Source organism: Nicotiana tabacum, chromosome 22 (genome assembly GCF_000715075.1).
Source record: "Nicotiana tabacum cultivar K326 chromosome 22, ASM71507v2, whole genome shotgun sequence".
Classification (NCBI taxonomy): domain Eukaryota; kingdom Viridiplantae; phylum Streptophyta; class Magnoliopsida; order Solanales; family Solanaceae; genus Nicotiana; species Nicotiana tabacum.
Window position 1 is genome coordinate 38,661,758 of NC_134101.1, and position 23,150 is coordinate 38,684,907.

At 35.1% G+C, this 23,150-nt stretch overlaps 1 protein-coding gene across 1 annotated transcript; it reads right to left on the reverse strand.

The window, feature by feature from the left end:
• Positions 1-1,453: 1,453 nt before the first annotated feature.
• LOC107800490 (golgin candidate 5) lies at positions 1,454-16,850 on the reverse strand. Its single transcript, XM_075243828.1, is given in 20 exon segments — positions 1,454-1,751; positions 1,835-1,909; positions 4,431-4,544; positions 4,639-4,698; positions 4,948-5,168; positions 5,249-5,363; positions 6,010-6,228; positions 6,306-6,404; positions 6,476-6,541; positions 6,650-6,733; positions 6,828-6,887; positions 6,964-7,248; positions 8,338-8,385; positions 8,471-8,532; positions 10,549-10,642; positions 12,790-12,885; positions 13,886-13,957; positions 14,727-15,826; positions 16,273-16,474; positions 16,678-16,850. Coding segments are annotated over 19 exon segments (3,057 nt in total). The 5' UTR covers positions 16,424-16,474; positions 16,678-16,850; the 3' UTR covers positions 1,454-1,715.
• Positions 16,851-23,150: the final 6,300 nt, after the last annotated feature.

Below are 23,150 nucleotides of genomic sequence, written 5' to 3' on the forward strand. Positions count from 1 at the left end.
TTCTATTAACAGTGTAAGGGTTGGTTTAGGTTAGTTAATTTCTTTGTTTTATTTATTTAAATCATTTATTGAACAAAGTAACATGCTAATAAAAATTTGTATTAACAATGCAATTATACTAAATATTGGACAATATAATAAAGAAAAATACAGAACAAAAAAGTTATTCGATAACTATATAAGTCCCTTTAATTTAATAGAGATTTTATTCATTATAATTTAGATTCAGACAATATTATTGAGAACAATAGAAAATATATTATTAAAAGCCAAAGAAAAAGGCACCACATTCAGCCAAGTGGCAACCTAAAAAAAGTCACATGGTATAAGTAGTTAATAATTATTTTATTTAGTTAATAATTAGTTATTGGTTATTATTTTTAAATTTAAATATCTATAAATAATAAAATAAAATATTTTATAATAAATAACAAAAATTAAAAAAAAAAACTTTCCACTCAAATTGTAGAGTACTTTCAAGTTCGAGTTTTCAAATTATTTTAAAATAAAAAAATAATATTAGAAAAAATAAAAAAATTGCCAAATCAAATTTGGGGAGTAATTTCTTAATCTATATATTATTAAAACCACATGGCATAAGTAGTTAATAATTATCTATTTAATTAATAATTAGTTATTGGTTTTTTAATTTAAAATAAAAAATTATTTCAAGATTAATAAAATATATATCTTCTCTTATATATAAAAGGAAAGCGAGCAGACAAAAATATTAAACTAAGTAATATGCTAATCAAAATTTCTTTTAACAATATAAAAATACTAAACTTTTAAAGAAAAATATAGAACAAAAAATTATTAAATGACTATATAAGTCCCTTTAAATTAATAGAGTTTTATTATTGGGTATATCATATTGACAAATAAGATAACAATTAAAATTTATTAAACCAACACGATCTAATATGTTTAAACAAGTCCGATAACAATTTAATTTATTTAATATTGACCGCGCATCGCACGGGTACGAATACTAGTTCTAACTAAAAAGTTAGAAAATTTTACCTCCCAGGTAGTGGGAGTTTTTGTTTATTTTTCTTTTTATTATCTCTTCCTTGAATTCTTACTGTGACGCCGATATCAAAAGCTTAGCCTGAAGCTTGAACGAAATTTATCCTTTTTTTAGGACTCAAATCTTAAGTAATCGAGATTACACAAAATCATAACCTCGTGCAAAAAATCCTAGTAAGATGGAAGTAGAGGATCCAACCAAAGTTCTTGCCACATATTCGTGACCCTAAACGCTTACAGCTAAAGAAGCATTCAGGCTTCTGGACATAAAGTACGGGCAGATTGGATTTTGACCCGAAGTTCAGTGGAAATTGAACCCGACAGAAACATCAATGCCAGAAACATCTGCTGCAGTCTGATTATGCAGAAGTGAGCGCGAACAAAGAAAACTTGTGGCAGAATTAAACAACTATACTCCGTTCTATTAACAATTAAATGAACTTGGGCATTAATTGAGAACAGTTTATAAAGCTTAAGCCAATACGACACTTTTACAAAATTATGCTATACAACAATTCACTAAAGTTACAATAGCTAACCTGTAAAAGGTAGTTTCTCTATAGATTTATAATAAACTGGCGACAACAATTATCGTGTCCAAAACCAATGTGATATATCACATACACTGCAGCACCCTCCAGGATGCAACAGACAAGAACAAGCCACACATCAAGTGATCAGTTTTGTCAGGTAGCACCCAGTGATGAGCTAAGCACCTGAATCTGCAAGAATATATCAATGAAAACGTGGATTTAAAGTACTTGCAAAGGAAAGGATTGAACTAAATAATTGTGTAATGCTATACCTTGTTCACAAGCATATTTACTTGCTCTCTGTACATCTCCTTCATGTCAATGATATCAGCACGGAGTTCTTCCAACTATCACAAACAAGTACACGTACCGTGAATAGAAATCCAAAGAGCACTATGAGAAAAGATCAATACTTCACTGTGGACATAGATTATATTTCAAATGGACAATTGATCTATGAATAACAAAACAAGGGTACTTGACAAGTTGCATCCCCCCACAACTAATATACCTTGGACAACTGCACGTGTCAGTAAAGCTAAATACTATTGCATAGTCTTGTCAAATTCAAGTACTAAGGAATAACATATAACAGCAAGAAAATAGGATCTGATAAACCTAACTGAAGTCAAGCCCATAATCTTTCCATTGTTTAAAGAATTTTCATCTAGTGTCAATGAAAAGATAATGAAATGTTGGTTTGTACACGGAGGGGCTCAGGTGAGTCAGAGGAGGATGACAATGCATCAACAATTGGAGAACGAGAGAAAAAGCAGAGATGCAAATGTGTCTACTTAGGTTAGCAGAGAAAGGAAATTAGAGAGTATCTAGCACCTGGAGAGCGTATGCGGTGCACTTCGGAAAGGTATACGGTAACCCTAATCCTCATTATGTCGGTTTGAGTTATCATCGACGTCATCTCCCCATTATGCCTTTATATCTTCTTTGTCCTCGGTTTCCATCCCTAAGTCTACAGGTGAAGCGTTGTCTCATCCAGGATGGCGACAGGCTATGAGTGACGACATGTCTGCTTTACATACAAGTGGTACTTGGGAGCTTGTTCCTCTTCCTTCAGGTAAATCTACTGTTGGTTGTCGTTGGGTTTATGCAGTCAAAGTTGGTCCCGATGGCCAGATTGATCGACTTAAGGCCCGTCTTGTTGCCAAAGGATATACTCAGATATTTGGGCTCTCGATTACAGTGATACTTTCCCTCCCGTGGCTAAAGTGGCATCAGTCCGCCTTTTTCTATCCATGGTTGCGGTTCGTCATTGGCCTCTCTATCAGCTGGACATTAAGAATGTCTTTCTTCACGGTGATCTTGAGGATGAGGTTTATATGGAGCAACCACCTGGTTTTGTTGCTCAGGGGGAGTCTCGTGGCTTTGTATGTCGCTTGGTCTAAAGCAGTCTCCTCGAGCCTGGTTTGGTAAGTTCAGCACGTTTATCCAGGAGTTTGACATGACTCATAGTGAAGCTGATCACTCTGTGTTTTATCGACACTCTGCTTCAAGTCTCTGTATTTATCTGGTAGTCTATGTTGATGATATTGTTATTACTGGCAATGATCAGGATGGTATTACCAATCTGAAGCAGCATCTCTTCCAGCACTTCCAAACTAAGGATTTAGGCAGATTGAAGTACTTTCTAGGTATTGAGGTTGCTCAGTCTAGCTCAGGTATTGTTATTTCTCAAAGAAAATATGCTTTTGACATTCTTGAGGAGACAGAGATGAAAGGTTGCAGACTTGTTGACACTCTGATGGATCCGAATTCTAAACTTCTGTCAGGACAGGGGGAGCCGCTTAGCGATCCTGCAAGCTATAGGCGGCTGGTTGGTAAATTAAATTATCTCAAAGTGATTAGACCCGACATTTCTTATCATGTGAGTGTTGTAAGTCAGTTTATGAATTCTCCCTGTGATAGTCATTGGGAATTTGGGATGCAATAGTCCGCATTATTCGGTATATAAAATCTGCTCAAGGCAAAAGGTTACTGTTTGAGGATCGAGATCATGAGCAGATCGTTGGATACTCAGATGTTGGTTGGGCAGGATCACCTTCTGATAGACGTTTTACGTCCAGATATTGTGTTTTAGTATGAGGCAATTTGGTGTCTTGGAAGAACAAGAAGCAGAATGTAGTTGCTAGGTCTAGTGCAAAAACAGAATATCGAGCAATGGCTATGGCAATATGTAAGCTAGTCTGGACCAAACAATTGCTCAAGGAGTTGAAATTTGGTGAAATCAGTAGGATGGAACTTGTGTGCGATAATCAAGCTGCCCTTCATATTGCATCAAATCCGGTGTTCCATGAGAGAATTAAACACATTGAGATTGATTGTCACTTCGTCAGAGAAAAGATACTTTCAGGAGAGATAGCTACAAAGTTTGTGAGGTGGAATGATTAACTTGCAGATATTTTCACTAAATCCCTCACTGATCCTTGTATTGGTTATATATGTAACAAGCTCGGTACATATGATTTGTATGCACGGCTTGAGGGGGAGTGTTAGTTTAGAGCTATGTACATAATATAGTCTTGTCCCACATTGGAATAGGAGTAATATGTCCTTGTAGTGTATAGCTATAAATAAGGACCTCTTGTATTGTATTTATCATCCAATATCAATAACATATTTTCTCCCGTGCTTTCTCACATGCATCACATTACACTTTGCGGGATTTCAACAAATATCTGTTTTAGAGTTTCCAGTTCCTGATAGAATGATTTCCCAAATAGACATGTTGCCTTTTAATGAGTAAAATAGAAAAAAGAAAGTTCCCTTTATAAAGCCTAATTTGGGATCAGCAAGAAATATGCTTGTGGCAGGAAAAAATTCATGAACCGCAGAGAAGAAACTAGTTTGTACCTCCTCATCACGCTCACCCATCAATTCAAGAGCTGCCGAGTGTCTCCTTCTAAGTGCATCTAGCTCTGCCCGAATGCCAGGCAGCACGGAAACTTCTGAACGAAGCTTTTCACACTAAACAAATACAACAAATTTCAAACAAAGAACATTACAAAGGGAAAACTCTTAGAAGAAAAGAGAAGTTATATATCCGGAGAAAAGAGTTGACCTCTGCAGTCATTTTAACCAACTCCTCAGCCAGGGAGTCACGGATGGACTCCATAGATGCCTGGAAGAATCAATCAGTTAGTACCAGAAGGAGGTCAAATGAAAGCAAACTGGTTGCAAGGAAAAATAACCTTGCATGAAAGTAAACCACGACAGTTTCAGCTCCTATGGTTCATTGTTTTAAATAAATGCTACCACTAAATAAGGTTAATAACACAGAGCAAAAAGGCCAACAAGAACATCAAAATTATAATATAAGTGCACATGATATGCGATTAAAAGGATCAGTAAGAGAGTCCATAGTACATACAAGTCGAGACATATACGACGCAAGTTCCCCTTCCTTCTGACGAAGAGCAGCTTCGAAAGCACTTGATGTCATGCTCTTCATAAAGTATGGACTCACATTGCCCTCCAATGCATTTCTACGCTCAGATAAATTGTCAGACGAGTCCAAAGATGCTTGTAGAAAATAGCTTTCCTCCATGCTACTCAAGCTGCTAGCACTTGAAAGTCTCCGTGTCAGACTTCCTGCATCTAGGTGATTGTTAGACATCGGAAAACACAAACCTATAAAGCTCCATATTGAAAAGTAAACTTGGTATCAATACCATTTTCAATCCCAGATTTCTGCTTCATTATTGGGCTTTGATCAGGTACAAAATTAGATGAAGTACGAGTTGCCCTTTCTTGATCCAAACGAGCAGCTTTCTCCCGCTCTAACTCCTGTAAAACATTTGGGAACAATTGAATCAAACATATTTCTCATTAATAAAAATAAACACCAAGAATAACTAGCATGAAATACCAGGTTGTTTCCAGGTATTAATCCAGTCTAAATAAATTCCACCAATAAATATGTGATAAAGGTTTAGCGATCACGGATTTCAGAATAGGAGATGCATAGTGTTAAATCATGTAAGAAGTTATCACAACATGAATTGCTTCACCTGTAACTTCCAGTGCAGATTACTCTAAGTGATACCATTACAAAACTTGTGCCCTGTGCTTATATATTAAGAATTTTCGTTCTCTCGTTATTTTTATGCTTTTGAAGACGATAGAACGGCGAACAATTGTCATTACGCAAGTGGCAAAGCTCAGGTGATAGAGCATTTACTGCCACAGATTTAGATAAATGCTAAATGCCATCAACCATTTAGTAGGTCTCAGAACTTAAAAGAGAATAAACTTATCAAATGTCTAGCAGGTCAACCCATAGCTGGTACAAAAAAGAACAAGTAAACATATTCTTCGGTTGAAGCATCTTGATCATATTTATATTGTGCTGCATGTAAAACCAAAAGCATCATCGGTGCAAAAAGGCATTGACACAGCTAATTAATTGGAAAGTAAAACATAATGTGGTTACCTGCCGCAGGAGTTCCTGGTGAGTTAATACTTCTTGTAGTTCCTGCTTGTGTTTCCTTCTGACTTCTTTAATTTCTTCTTCAAGCTGATTCACACGACCTTCGTTAGTCTCAGCTTCCTCCTTTAGAGCAAGATATTCTTGCCTATTCTCCCCGGCCCTCTGTCTCTCTTTGTCAAGGGACCTTGTTAGCTGTGTCTGTTCAGCTCTTAGACAAGATATCTGCAATACCAAATTTGTAAGCAAATTCCTGGGAAGAAGCTCTATGGAAGCAGCATCATAGCAATAGGTAAAAGAACCTGAGCCTCAAGCACATTGATTCGAGACAGGGTTTGAGAAAGGCGTTCACTAATAGATCGCTCCTTCTCCTCTGCAATTGCAGCTTTTGCCTCAGCTTCCTGCAGAATAAAATTAAGAATCCCTTCGAGTTTCAACTATAAATAAAGTTTGTATATGTTTCTCTTAAAACCTGAAGACGTGAATTCAAGGTTCTCTCGACAGCAGCCCAAGCTTCAGACTTTCTGGCGTTTGTTTCCTGTAATCAAAGAAGATGCATAGAAACATAGTCATTAGAAAAGCGGTCCATATACCATGAGGTCCATGACCATTTATACGATATGAAAAATAACATCTCAGCAGCAACCTGCATGGCTTCTATCTGCCTGAGAAGAGGTCTGGTAGATTCAGGAACTTGTATTATCAACTCCTCACATCTACGCTCGCTGGCCTAAAACATAGAAGACCAACTATATGTAAAGCAAACATAATTAAGCAGTAAAGCAGAAAAAATTGCAAAACAAAAAAGTAGAATGCAGTTATACTTGGTATCTTTTCTGGAGATCCTCAATGTCTCTGCGCAACATATCTTCCCTAAAAACTGCCTGCAGGTGAAGAAATTATTAGGCACTGGGAATTAGATTGAGAAACCCCGATAGGACACTATTCAAGAATATAAACCTGCTGCTCCGTTCTGCTTAGTGTTTGCCTTAATTCTTCAAGTGCCTGAACAAACATGGCTTCACGGTCTTCAGCCTCTCTTAGGCGACCCTCTAGTTGAGTTCTGGCTTCATTGTTAGCCCGTGCCTCAGCTAAAGCTTCAGCTTCTCTTGCGGCATTTAACGCATTAGTATAGTAATCTTTTTGCATTGCAAGTTCTGCTTGATGTTTTTCTACTGTTCCATGAAGCAGTTTTTCCGTTGCAGCCTTATCTCTCTTTATACTCTCTACTTTATTCTCTTCAACCTAGGAAAGGCATAAGCATGTAACTTGAAATAACAACTTCTACCATAATCCCACGTAAAGTAAAATAACAAACGTAAAGCAATCAACCCACAACTAACACTTGTTGGGTGACGATTTTAAAAACTAACTCGGAACAGCTCTAAAGTTCAGTTAACAACTCAAGAACCCAATGAGGGAACATTGAAGTAAATGTACAAAAAAAAATCAAATTTCACTAGGGGTGTTCCATTCTTCAGGGTGGTTGTTGTTGTTGTTGTTGTTGTTGTTGTTGTTGTGTTTCATTCTTCAGCCGTGGAGAGACTTTTGAATTGCGAGGTACCAAGAAAAGTCCTGAAATACTCTTTAAAATGCTCAATGCACACTTGCAAGATTCTACTCAAGAGGTTAGCAAAAGGCAACTTCTAACTTCTAAGTCATGTGTTCCGGAAACTAAGTCATTTTCTGAAAAATATCTTCCGGAAAAATGTTTCCGGGTGTTTGGTTGGTGAGTAGAAAACGTTTTCCAATTTTTTTATCAAATAGTTAATAATAATGTTAGCAAATTGGATAGCGTGTTGATGAAACTTTTAAGTATAAAGATTTATAATAATGTCCAACATGTTAGTCGAGCAGTGATATGAAGTAATAAATTGGGATAATTGTGAAGGAAAACGACTTCCACCCATATGTAAGGTAAGACATTTTCTCTTCCACCTTCTAGTGGAAAATATTTTATCCAAAAGGTGACCTATTTTGCGGAAAACATTCTCCAAAAAATATTTTCCTTCATACCAAACATATCTTGAACACTTCCCACTTTTTAAGATGAAGTTCTGCTGCAGCTAGTGTTAGTTTTAGAAAATTTTCTACCCTCCAATAATGATAATAGGCATGTTAAAACAAAAAACTCTATTTAGCTGAAAACTCAGAAAAAACATTTCGTGAAAATGAAAACAAGGAATTCAACATTTGAACATAAAAAGAACACATAACCACAATAGGAGAGAGCTGAAAGTAATCCAGACACCTTTTGTTATAGAACAATGAAAAATTCAGGCACTCCTCACAATATCTATAATGAGGTCACTACATAAAATAAAAATGACTGACCTCAAGCTTGGTAAGTAATCCTTTCTTCTCTTCTTCAAGCTCTCTGATCTAACTTTCAAAACAAATGGAAGATTTGTTAAAACTTATAAATAAGCTTTCTGAGATGGAATAATGAGTATGCCTGATTCCACACCTGTGCCCTTAATTTTCTCATCTGAGCTTCTTGGGCAGCTTGCTTTTTAGAAAGCTGCTCACCTGGAAGAAACAATAAGTTTTAGACATTTGAAAATTTGAAATGGCATAAGAAGAGTCCAAAATATTATAGGGCTTATACAAACTTTAAAGGAATGAAGATATTTCTCCACATAATATTATATACATGTCAACCAGGTAAAAGATTAAACTGTGTCAGCAGGAGACTCTAGACAAATATACCAATCAAAAAAAAAAAAAAAAAGGGAGGAGACTCTAGCCAAAGGTTCAGCAACAGATAAAGTTCCTCACAAAAGGCTGGATATGATGTAACTTACAGCATGCACAAACTTCAGACTTCTTCCAAGGAACCCATGTTTTAAGACATGAGTACCTATCAGATTGTCCAATTACACCCAAACAGCCTATTCGACCAATCTTGAATTTCAATTTTCTCTAATGAAATCAAAATTAGAGAAGAGATAGAATCCTAGTGAGCCTAAACACACCCTGTAATTTGAAAAGCTTTATAATGCTTGGTGCAGTTGTAGGTGTAAATTTTTAGACCCATTTATGGTCTGTGCAGGGAGGTCCTAGAATGATCACTGCCCATTGCTGATCATATTCTGGACTCATAATGTATGTCTAAACCCAATTTGCTATGTAGCACAGTTGACTACTTACTCTATCAGTCATTTCCAACCCCCACAAACATCTAGCTATCAAGTTACTTCCAGACATCTAATCAATGTACCATAGTTACCATCTAAGTAGCATTGATACAGATACCAGTATCATGTAAGATACAAGTATGATATGAAGACATGGAATTTATCTTTATAATACATATATTTGTATCTTTCATACAACCTGTAAGTAAAACAATAATTACGCTATTATAACTACTCCTCAATCCCAAGCTAGATGTAGTTGGCTATATGAATCCTCGCTATCCATTTGAGCCTGTTTCTTTCAAATATTCAATAATTTAGGTCCTCGAGCACTAAAACCTCTACCTAAAACATACAAACTTCTAAAAAGATTATTGAACACAGAACCTAACATAATATTACCAACATGACTAACCCTTAACCCCAGCTAGTTGGTATCACCTGTATCTTTTTCTTTCTATTGGGTTTTATTTTTCTATAAGTCTGCATAAGTTCCAAGATATTGTACGTCTTTTGAAATAATTTATTTCCATGTAATTTAGGTCTAACACGTCTCTTTTTTAACACCTTCAATTGTCATGATTACACAACTTCGACCGGTGTATCTGAAGGTCTAATCTTGACCTAGTGTCCTATCCTCTCCAAATAACCTTAATTTAGTTCACTAGAGTGCCGAAGGTGGCTCGTTGTCCTCTGTTCTTTTAAGATGCCACCAACATACAAGCCTAAATAAACAAAACAGAAAAGCAACAAGCATCTATAGATCATAACTTTCAGAAAGAAACGTAAAAACACATAATGAACTGTCATAGATTCAACTCGGGAACTGTTAAACTTCATCATCAGACATCATAATATAATTCAAACCATTCAAATACCAACAAAACTATCAAGCCAATTACAAAATGTAAATGTGCAAATTGAGCTCAAGATTATGTGAAATGAAAATTTCTCAATCCTAATTCCTAACACACTGCATCAACTTCTTACAGCATCACCATCGAGCCTTCTTTCTGTTTCAAATTTTTGTTTTGACACTACCTACATATTAGCAACAAGCATGATCCACACATATGTTTTTTGATAAGGTAAATGATTATATAAATGATGGGAAAATCCTGTATACAAGCCGTATACCAAAAAAGTAGAGATCCTACACCAAAATATGGTTCTCCACAAAAGATTTACAGTATATATGACACACACTCTAGCATAAGTATGGTATCTAAGATTCATAGTCTATATAAAATCTAAGACACCACCTAACATTAATGTAAGTTTACCTTGTTCTTAACTTACAATTGTCCTATATGCCACATATAGTAGGAAAGCTTCATGCGAAACAAAGGCCAAATGATGGTATAATGCATTAAAACCACTTCTTAGAGACAGTTTGAGTTTATCATACCTTCAGCCATTACTTGAGTAATTATCTCATCCTTCTCTTTGAGAAGAGCTGCAGCATCACTTTTCTTATTCTGTTCCCTGCGTAGTGTATCCCTCTCCCGGGTTTAAGGGCCACAAGTTTCAAAAGTTTTTTCCCTCTTAAACTTTGTAACTTTTTTTTTAAATGGAAAGTAGTAGCACATTTAACAACAACATAACGACACATTGCACATTCGCCTTTTAATCGCAAACAGTAATGCTAAGACACATTCCACAGGAAATATGATCTTAAGTAAAGGAGAAGTAGATGGTTGCATCCTTGCAAACTCGACAGCTCAAATATTTTCTTCTTTTCCTTCATTTAGAAGTTCCCACCAGCGCCTCTCATGTCTCGGATTATTTGATCACCTGGCTATAATATGAATGTATTGCCACATGTGAAGCATTAATAACATTTCCTTCTAAAATATACGGAGTTTTGTAAGCTTTATACAGTAAAATTATAAAAGATTTCTCTGACCAAAGAAGGAAAAGGCCGAGAAATATTTCAGGCCATGGATTTTAAAAAAACATAAAAGAAAATATCTTCTAAATGAAGGAAAAGAGGAAAAATCTACAAAGAAGCAAATTTGTCCTCGAGTTACATTATATCCTACATCGAGCAGTGTTATCAAAGGCGCGCTTAAGCCGTGAAGCGAGGCTCAAAACATGTTCTCGCTTAGCGGGCGCTTCAACGTTGTCATCAAGGCTCTAAGGCATACTTTTCCTTGCCAATAAGCTTAATCATGAAGAGGCGATGCTAAACAATTGATATTTCACTTTATAATAAAGTTTCTTAAATTCCTTTGTCTATATATTTTGTATTCATGCTTATAGATATTAGTCTTGGACTATACATACATATTTGTAGTTTTTTTCCATTTGCGTCTTTCTTCGTTAAAGTCCATGCTTTATTTGCCCTTTGCGCTTAAAACCCCAATAGACCTTAGAGCTTTTTGCGCTTTTTGCCTTTGATAACACTGACGTCAAGTTTATACGGACAACCGGAGGAGTTTATTACGATCTTGCACTACTCCACCTATTGTCTTAAGGGTTTGAATTAAATGTTCGGATTCTATCACATGGTATCAAAAATCAAAACCTTAGCATGCATGTGCTCGCACTCGTTAGTCCACATTCAAGTCCATGTGTGAGCCCAAAAATCAGATTATACATGTGGAAGTGTGCGTTGAAGTCTCACATCGGGTAAATAAGGCATCATAAGGGTTTATAAAGGTCGCGCCCTACTCCACCCATAAATTATCTTATTTTCTTCATTTTCTCAGTTTCTTTGACTTCCCATTATTTCAAAACTTTCTAATATAATTTTTTTTTTTGATAGCCAAGAAATCCTCAAAAGCCAGCTAGCACGCAAATCGAACTTAGGTGGATTATCCCATCCTCCCACCTTCTCCACTCAAGTACTAGACTTTTGACTGTGACAGGGTACAACTTATGAAGTGTGTCTAACCCGCACATCACGTGTTGCACTCTTGCCACTAGAACAAAGCCCTAGGGCCTTTGAAGTAATATTTTGATCAGTAATAAAACATTGTGATATGCCTATTCACAGTTCCATATTAAAGAAACAATAACAATGATGCCCTCAAGCATGACACAGACAAAGTTTAAAATTAAAGGTAAGAGGATTTGCTTTAGAAAAATTAACCGGGGAACTGTAATTCTAGAATGTACATACGAGGTTTCAGCAGTAAATATATATATTAGGAAAGGATGGTAAAATTTCTTCAAAATTATCAATTAACTTAGAAAGCTTGGAAATTTGAAAAGAGACTGCTTCTACTTTTAATTCCTTTCATTTTTAAAATAACAAGCAATTCATATATTTAGTAAATATAGTCTTACTAATTAGCATGAAAGGGGTTCGACCCATTAGAGGCACAATTTTCTTCACTTATTCACCCATCAGCAAGACATTCCTGCATTGTTAGAGTTTACTAGAACCATTTAAAAATTTAAAAACTAAGGACCACACAAACATTATACAGAATCTCCGAGCATAAAATATGAAGAAGTTAAAGGCATAAAAGATGAAGCAGAGAAATTCAGTGATGCCTAAATGAAGCAGCAAAACTAAGCAACAACGTGTAAGCTCAATCAAACTGTCTTTCAAGAAATTCATATTACAGTTGCAATGAGAAACAGCTGATGATTAAGTGATAATGCAAGTACATACTACAGAAGTGGAATTTCAAGCTGAAACATCCTTTTAACACATACATACCTTTCTCTCAAGAGCAGACACTTTTTGATGGTACTCTTCTCGCAGAGATTCAACTTCTGCATCATTGGACTTCCTCTGTATAAAATTAGTGTGAGTAAGCAGAGAAAGATAAAAGTAGAAGGGAGTTTTGAGGGCTGAAAGATGAACCTAAAGTCAACATAAGGTGAAAGCTGCAGAATGGGGAACTAGAAAGTTTTTAAAACTGCATTGGAACTCATCAGTTTAAACAAGCACCCAAGGGTGTACCCTAGTGGTCAATGAAGTGGGAGGTAGCAGGTACCCCATGGAATTAGTTGAGGTGAGCGCAAGCTAGCCCAGACACCGGTTATAAAAAATATATATATATATTAATTAAATTTTGGATCAATTATACCCATTTATTCATTACAAAACACATGGATATTGGTGTGCTGTATGCTAATTCCCAGCAGCAATTACAGACCCAATCGCACAAATGATATTAGTACTAAAGGAAAGATAAAATGAACGATAGAAGAATTGCTTGCAAGGATGATTGTCGCCCTAATTATTCTGTACCTAAATTGATATACGAAACAAGCAGTGAGAGAAGGACAGAACATATTAAGTACAAGTCATCTGACAAACAGAAGAGAAGATACGATTTGTCCAAGAGAAAATGCAATGTGTATTGATGTCAAAGTCACCAATGATGTAACACTATGCCACAGCTATAATTCTTTCTGCCCTCCACACATCTAGTCCAGAGAAGTCCGATCATATTGACGATATTTATAAAAAGTGCTTAACAAGTTAGCTGGTAATTAAGATGACTTGACCAGTTAAGCAGAGAGCTTACACAATACTGGCCCACATGTGAGATTTACCTATCCAGAAGAAAAAATGCAAGCAAGGGGACAAAGTGAAAGAAATATCCTTAAATAACAAGCAGAAAATTAAAACTAGAAAAAATATAGAATAAATTTTTACAAAAATGAAAAGGATGATCCATCCTGAAACTATAGTATGTCTTTGACTCGTGCCATTTGAAAAAATAGTAGACAACAACAAAATGAGTTATAGCCTCGAAAGGAACTTTAAAATGATGGGAACTTACTCTCAGATCCTCAATAGCAGACTTCAATTGCTCGTTCTCATTCATCAACTTCGCAATTTCATCAGCTTTCGCCTAAGGAAAAACAGTAATATGTCATCTCATTGAATGTTCATATTTATAAACAAGGACTGAAATTCAGGTCCAGCACACCAAGTGAATTCTTTTTTCAAGTATGCTGCATAACAGTAAGTTTGGATAATGAGAAGTTAAGCACATAAAGGGAAAAATTAGTCCCAATCTCCCAAAACCTAATATTTATTTATTGTCTTTGGAATAATCTTCCTGCATAATAAGAAAGGGCTAAATGCAACACATTTTTAGCTTCCCTCTAAGTCTTGTCTTTAGGCGTGTACCAACATCCCGTGCCAGTGGATGTTGCAACTTTTCAAAGGATCCACAGACTCAAACAACGGGAAATATCCATGCTTTCAGACATTTGGGACCTCAAGATGGGAAACTATGTTATATAAGACAAGTGCAAGAAAATGTCAAATGGAATGAGTCAATGACGCACACTGAAGATTCAAATCAAGACTTTTTTAACTGAAGCTGGCCTTAGTTAAAATTCAACTCACTGAAGCAACTTTTATCGATGACCTCACAAGTTGGGAGGATGATTGAAAACGAATGGGATTGAGCTAATCTTTAGATAACACAATGGGAATTATTGGACACTCCTACTTCAGGTGCAGACACCAAAATAGTTCATATTCTCAAATAATATCGATAGATTCAGAACCTTGACATTTCCCTGTTTTATTCAGCATGTTATCCTGCGTTATTGCTGATGCTGAGGAACACCAGGTGCACAAATTTCTGTTAAAAGAGCATAAGGACATACCTGTGCTTGTCTAGCAGCTCCTTGTAATGCAGTTTCCATCATTTTCATTTCCTTCTTCAGCTTCTCCAGTTCAACCACTGTGTCTGTAACATCTGAAGAGTTGCTTCCGGAGCTCAACCGTTGTTCTTTCATGTCAGTCTCATAATCATTTCCTCGCTGGGTAGCCCCAACAGGTCTACTAACTGACTCATTTTCATGCATAACTGATTCAGATACCCTCTTCCGACCTTCATCTGTGTGCTGGTCACCAAGAAAGCTCCTGTTAGAATGCTCTTCAACACTGCCATCTTCACTGGCAGTTACAGAATCGGAAACAGAAGGTCTTCCACTTTCTACTCGGTCACTTGACGCATCCTGTGATTGAACTGGAGGAGACTCCTCGGTCACTTCTTTCTTCTCTTCCCTGTCTGCTCGGTCACTTGATGCATCCTGTGATTGAACTAGAGGAGATTCATCAGTGACTTCTTTCTTCTGTTCCCTGTCATCGTCGGTATTTTCCTGTGAGTCAACAAGCAGGGGGATACCAACTTCAGTTTGAGATAAAGCATTTGATGTTTGGGAGGCAATCAACTCCAGATTTTCGGATGATTCTTCCTCCGGAATATTCTTTTGGGGGATTTCTGGAGATTTTTCCCGAGCATGATCTAAATTGACTTCTGACGCTTCAGCCACTGAATCAATTTCAGCTTTTCTTTCATCTGGTCTGGTAGCACTTCTTTGCTCTTCCCTCTCAACCTTTGTTTCCATAGCAGAGTCTAGTTTGACATCAGCAGCTCTTGCTTCCCCGTTTTCTTCTTCAGCAGATATCTTTTGGTTTGGTTTCTCATCAACATTCTGTGCTTCTTCATTCGCTTCTTCAACAGATTTAGTTTGCTCAATTACGTCCCTTGTTTCTTCTTTTGGTTCTTTAGGAACTACATCATGTTGAACTGTAGATTCAGCTGAATCTTCAACTACCTCCTCTGTGGGCAAGGCGGGCTTTGATGACTCAGCTTTCTCTATAGATTCTACAGCAGTCTCCCCACCTTTTTGTCCCATAAAAGCCATGACAGGATCAAACAAGGCCTTCCTATCCGTACTTGAAGGCCATAATCCTGAACCTGCATGCAATCACAAGAAAAAAAAGGAAGCATTGAAATAAAACAGTCAGCCCTAAAATTTGACTATTCCTAAAAAATGCAGCAATATAATATACTTAAGTGGGCTTAACTGAATGCATGGAATATGGTATAGAGGCTATCAATTTGCAACTTTTGCCAGAATCTATGATTTGTTTGGGATTACACTTACATTAGGACCGGATGTTCACCAAGACTCTTTTTAGTCTGGTTCAGGATTTTAAATTAGTATAGTGATAAGTGTGAGATTTAAAGAAACTCTAGTTCAAAAGAATCCTAATTTTCCTGAATAGTGGAATTGACATACATCTATATAGCTGAACCCAACTATGTCTAGGATTAGCTAATTGAAGTTTGGACCAACATAAGCGCAATAGATAAAACGATGAAAAGTATAATATAATCATATAACGATCGAAAAGAGGTACCTTCAGTGCTAGTAGATTCATCAGATTTCTCCTCGAGACCAAGTGCGGTATCGAAATTCTTTTCAATGTTTTTGACGCTCTCACTGAGCTTATTGACGGCACCGGCAAGATCCAAGTTCCCCAAATCAAGTTTCCCACTAAACCACGCCATTCCTTTTCACACTCGATCCGAAGCTCAAATCATATGGCAACCTCCTTCATCCTATAAAATTAAATCCCACATTGTCAAAATCCTATGAATCCAATTAAAACGTCAACAAACAAAACTACCGAGACAAAAAATTATTTCTAAGAAGGTGTTATTCAGATCCCATCATTATATAATTGCCGATTCAGATAGTTCCAACGAAATCAAGGGACGTAACGTGAAAAATCAAATATTGAGAATTTTTTTTAAGATTGAACCTTGGGAAAATGATTTGATTGAAGAAGCTGGATTTGAAGAAACCTCCTTTGGGAAGTGGAGATAGAAGAAAGATTTGGGAAGGGGCGTAAAAGAAATCGATCTGCTGCTGGAACGGTGAACAAGCGTCGACCATCACCCTCTTTTTTCTTTTTTGTTTTCTACTTTTAAACGTTAACGGCGTACAAATTGTAACTTTCAGTATTTTTATTTTTGTCACTCGAATAGGCTTACTGGAGTATATGATATCTTGACGTTAATTATTTTGGAAATTTTTGGATTCGTACAAATTCTTTTTAATTTCTTTTATAATGATTTTATAAATTATGTCTTAATCAGTTGTATCTGGCCTGTTTCGTTCATACAAAGTTTTCTAAAAGTAAAGACTTTTAGATCTTGCATTGATCATGACACTGGTATACACTAACCAAACTTAAAATAAAAAAAGTACTATGGCAAATGCAAGATCTAATTTTTGGAGCCTTCTCTTGTGATATTAATTAATAGATTGGTCACGAAAATTTAGACAATGTCTAGGAAGAAAATATAACGGGAATGAATAGGGAAACAACTTCTCTACAGAAAATTAAAAGTCTTGACTATGTTGTTTCTGAGCAGATGGTGTAGCGAAAATAACCTATTTATCTTCATAAAATACGACAACTCTTCACATATCTCACTCGTATGATTACACTAGGTTTGTTGTTGTTGCTGAATGGGGAAAAGTCTTCCTCTAGAGATTTAACTGCTTTATGTTCCTATTTGCTTACAAATTTGTAACCTTATAAATTTTTAAATTTGGGTTATTCACCCCTTTGGATTGTGGCGTTCGAATTAGTATCTTCTAGCCTAATTCATCATATATCTACTACTAATTACTACTTATTAGAAGAGGGAACACAGGCACCTCTTTGTCAACGTGTGTGTTCCCTTGAATTTTTTAATTTGTCTGGGTATTTTTATAGTTTCATTCATTTCCAGCTCAACCTTATATCTGACTCTTACTGTCGTTGCCCTACACGTGGACTCCCATTTTTAATATCTGTGTAACTTAACTGGGTATTTTATATTATTAGTAGAACACTATATGAAGAGCTTCCAGTCAATGTGAACTGACAAAAAAAACCATGATATTTCAATTTATTCTATCAGAATTCTCAGTCTTTTGGTAAATATAATCAAGTTGGGGGCTTTTAAACACTTGAAAAAAGGAATGATGTAAGGTTACACGTTTAAGAACCCGCGTCCACTACAAATTTAACTCTTTGATAAATCATTACTAAGTATTACTTATAGGGCTTGCCTATGAGCGGAACATATAGAAGCTAGGGGACCCACATAAGGCCAAATCCACCAATCACCCCCTCAAACCACCTACATCTATCATTTATCCTCCTATAGCATTTCGAGTTTCGACCCCCAAAAAAAAAAATTTACATAGTTATCACAAGTAAAGCAAGAACAAGATTATAGTTAAAAAATTTAAAAATGATCCGAAAAAATATAGTTAAAGAAATGACTTTGATTTCCAAATAGTAATAATAACAAAGAATTGGCGGGGGATTAGCGAGTAATTATAAGTTATAAGTTTCTAAGTTATAAATATGTGTTAACCATTTAATAAGCTTCACCGAGAGCCATAAACTCAACCACAATGGGAAAGTTGGAAAGTACTTGAATCGAGTTTATATAGCTTCCAAATTTCTAAGTTATAAATATTGTTAACCATTTCATAAGTTTCGCCACAAACTATTGTGTCGCTATTTAGCATACCATGTAGATGAGATATTTTGGGAAAAACTGTGCGGGCTTATCCCAAAGCAGATAATATTTACACATGTCACTTTGGGCCGTTTTAGTTCAACAACTAGTATTAGAGCGAATGATTTGACTTGACGAGTATGGAGATAGTGCAGTGTGTTGTGGGGATCCGGCTTAGTGCATATGCCCGTCTATGATCCGGTTTATGAACTTTACCGTAACTTTGAAGATGCATACATACCCTTTGAGCTTCGGGTGTCTGTAACTACTGGTATTATGTGGATGACACACAACTAATCTCCAAATTAGCCCATGAACGATTATGGGTCATATGAAACTTAGTTCAAGAGGGAGATTGTTGAGTGTGTCTGGACAAAGTCCGATATATAAAGTAGAAAGAAAAAAAATTCTACTAATAAGGTGTTGAATACTCTTAATGATGTGAGACTTTTGGGGAAAATCGTGCAACCTTAGACGAAATTGGACAATATCACATCATGTTAAGAGTATTTTTGTGTTGTTTTAGTCTAATATGTTGGTTTTCCTTATATTGGTGCAGAGCTAATTGGCGATGCAAATATGAAATGTTTTAGTTATTATTGTCATTATATAAAAATGATACTACTTTTTATATCTCACTTTAGTAATAACTAATGACAAATAATTTAAAAAATTAGTAAAATATCCTTACAAGTGAAAGTTCATAGAATAGTACGATTAGAATTGTAAGATATCACAATGTATAATAAAATAATGTAGTTTTATTTACATTGGGGCCGGGCAAAGCCCGGGCTACCCTAACTAGTATATAATAGAGGATAAGCACGCATGTGATGGCCAACACGTGTGCTTCATCATGAGGATATTTTTGTTATTTTTTCTACTGATGATAGGTTCACCCTAATTTGCCACGTAGAAAGCACCGCTTCTTACAACACAATTCTATCTCTGTTGTATTTCTTTGATTTGCTTTAGTTTAGTACCAAGTTCTGTCTTGTTCTTCTTTATCCTCCTTTTGTCTCTAAGTGTTTGATAAAATTCCTCTCCAGCTTTACTGTGTTTTCCTTGCAGTTCTTAGCTGTTGAAAGCTGCTGAATTTTGATTGTTTAATCAAGGTTTTTTCCCTCATCAATAATCTCTCCTTTGATCTGCAATTTTATACAAAGGTGACAAATTTTTTAAAGGAGTAGAGTTTTTGAATATAGCTTTCTCGGATTATCCTCATCGCATGTCCATTGTGTAATTAGGCGTGTTGTAACTTGTAAGTAGCTTTCATTGTGTACATCTTGGATATTGAGTAAGTTTCTTTTGGTATTAGCTTCTCTTTTTGGTATAGAAAACACAGTAAAAGTAGTATGGCTATACTTTGGTTTAGATTCTCCTGTAGAATACTAAAATTATTGCGATAGTAAGCATTATTTTTGTGCAACGAACTTATGTTGCAATGCAGGCAGCAATTGTGTCCTTTTCTTTTCCCATAATTACTTCCTGTTTTTCATTGGAGAAATATAAAAAATGTGTGCAAGCGGTAAGTATTTACCCGCAGGAACCTAGCAAGAGACAAAATCAGTTCTTGAACTGTTTTTGTTCACTTATAGTTTGAAATTGTTGAAATCATTAAAAGTATTCTTTGTCAATTACAAAGACGAGCTTCCGTTGTTATTATCTGACTAAACAACAACACGTGTACTTTTTTATTTGGAAGGAGCAGTGTTGTCCAAGCCTCATTTAAGTCGCGCTTAAGCCTTGAAGCTCAGGGTATGTGCTTCGCCTCACTTAAGTTGCGCTTCCTTATAGGCAGGGCACTAAGGTGTGCGCCTCATTGCCTATTCTTGAATAAAGCGGCGCAAAACAAATAAATGGAATTGAAAAAATGAAATCTCAATTGTTAAGAAAATCATTATGAATGAAATTGTCATTTTTTTCTTGCATTAGATATATATTTTTATTTTTTTCTTCGTTGCATCTTTTTCAACTAAAGCCCACACTTCAATTGCGCTTTGCGCTTAAAACCCCCTTTGATTACACTAGGAAGGAGTTATAATATGTTGCATCTTTAATTTCTTTTTATTAGTATTAACTATGTCTAAAACTTATCTGCATATAAAGGCATATCTATAAGTTCTTCCTATAAAAAAAATAGTAATATTATGTGGGTACTTCTTGGTGCATCACAAAAATATAGATAGTATCGTCGTGTCGACAAAAAAAAAATTAAGGCATTAAGAGCTAAATGTATCTTTTTACTTATTTCTTTCTATGTATTTGCTGAATTTTGATTCAACTTAATAGATGAAAAACCGAACTTCCGTGTTTGATACGAGTATACAATGTTATATGAAGATTTTTGAATTTCCATTTATGTCATAGCATGTTTGCATATGGATCAGATTGGACACTATATACTTATGATAAAGAAAACTTTGTAGATTGTTTGGTCCCTAATCTCTCTTTGCACATATTATGCAGGAAAAAGCTCTTTCATGGCAACATAGTACAAAAAATACTTTTTGCTTATTTTATTACTTTGCTTTTAATATGGAACTATATTAGTCTTGCCATCAAATTCTTGATTTTATAACTATAGTATTTGACCATTGGAGTTCGCGTGAAGTTTAATATATCAATTACCAGAATGTTATATAACATTGAAAAATGATAGTACATTAACAAAACTTCACGGAATGAAGAAAGTATCACGAAAAATGAAAATGATACTATTGGAAGCAGTTGCCGAAAAATATTAACGCTAACCAATTATTGGGCCCATGCTAATGGTCATGTATATATATAGTGGGAATAAGCAGGCAGTTGATGGTCAACATGCCTACTTGATTCTCAGGGCAATTCTGTAATTTTATAAAATATTAGCAACGTTATTGGCTAAGAAATGGTATTACTGTAGCTGCCAAGTAGAATTTTATGTGCATTAACCAAATTATCAATTTCTCCCACGGTAGCTTCTTTGCCTAACTTTGTACCCCCTCGTGTTCCCACATGTTCCCACCTTCACCCAATAACCCAATCGTTTGTGTGTATAATTTTAGCAGTTCCTAACATGCAATTGTTTGAATCTATGCGTGGCAAACTTTTTAAAAATTAATTGAAGTTTTAACTCTACCTAAACATTTTCGGTGTGTGTATTCTTTAGCAAATTGTGACATGTAATTTGTTTGAATTTTTGTGTGCAGAACTAAGCTGTAAAAATTAGTTGAATTTTTCTAACAAGTTTTTGCAGAATAACTATAACGGGGGTAACCAATTTTAGTACAGTTTATACGAAAAGTATTTTGGACTTAACTATATTAAATTATATTTTACTTATTGTTATTAATAATTTAATATTGAAGGATCTTATATGGTTTAAATTTATGACTTTATAATTTGACATTTAATTATTTATGACATTTATGATCGGTACTAATTAAAAAGGCATTTTTTACCATTTTTGGTACTCTTGACAAAGGAAAAAAAATACTATGCAATACAAATACTATATTTCAGATTAGTACAATATATTTATTTCAAAAGCATAATTATTCTCTTTCAATTGTTTGTGAGTAAAAATAGGATGAACTAGGATACAATAATAATATGAGAGATTGAATTGATAAACGAGCATAGTTATAAAGAATTACTAAGCCTTTTGGTGAGAACTTTTAGACATGTGGACAAACATAGATAACCATATGTGGTTAGGCTTTAAATAGGATAAACAACTTGTTAGGGTAATCATGGATTTTATATCAAACACACAAATTTAAGACTGAGTAATTTGTGAAAGGCTCAATGATTATGTATCGCATTCTTTTCCAGTTTATAGTTAGGTACTTGAAGGGGGATTTGCATACGTACCTTATATTTGTGCCACCTTTTAACTTGTACCATATTTTTTTAAAATTATTAATTTGATAGCCATCTCACAAAAAAATATAATAATATGACAATTACACCCCTAACGAAAGATATAAAACGGTCTCCTCCTCTCATCTCAGCAACTTTATAAAAAAATTAGAAACTTGTCCAGATTCATCTTCAGAATCACACTTGCATGAAGTTGTTTCACCTTGAAGCTAAAACTTCATGCTAATGTAGCATGAAGTCATTTCATGTTGTAGCTAAAACTTCATGCTAATATAGCATGGAGTTATTTCACATTGAAGCTAAAACTTCATGCTAATACATGCTGAAGTTATTTATCCTGTAGTCTACAGTTTTGCCATTAATTTTATCTGAAACTTCAGTCTATACATGCTGAAGTTATTTAGTTCATTTGCTAAAACTTCAGATTAAACATGCTGAAGTTATTTAGTTTATTTGCTAAAAACTTCAGACTAAACATGCTTAAGTTATTTAGTTCATTTGCTAAAATTTCAGACTAAACATGCTTAAGTTATTTAGTTCATTTGCTAAAACTTCAGACTAAACATGCTTAAGTTATTTAGTTAGTTTGCTAAAACTTCAGACTAAACATGCTTAAGTTTTTTAGTTCATTTGCTAAAATTTCAGACAAAACATGCTTAAGTTTTTGTCTTGTAGTATGTAATTTTCTAATGAGTTTTTGCTAATGCATCCTGAAGTTATTTAGTTCATTTGATAAAATTTTAGACAAAACATGCTGAAGTTATTTAGTTCATTTGCTAAAATTTCAGACTAAACATGCTGAAATTTTTAGTTCATTTGCTAAAATTTCAGACTAAACATGCATAAGTTT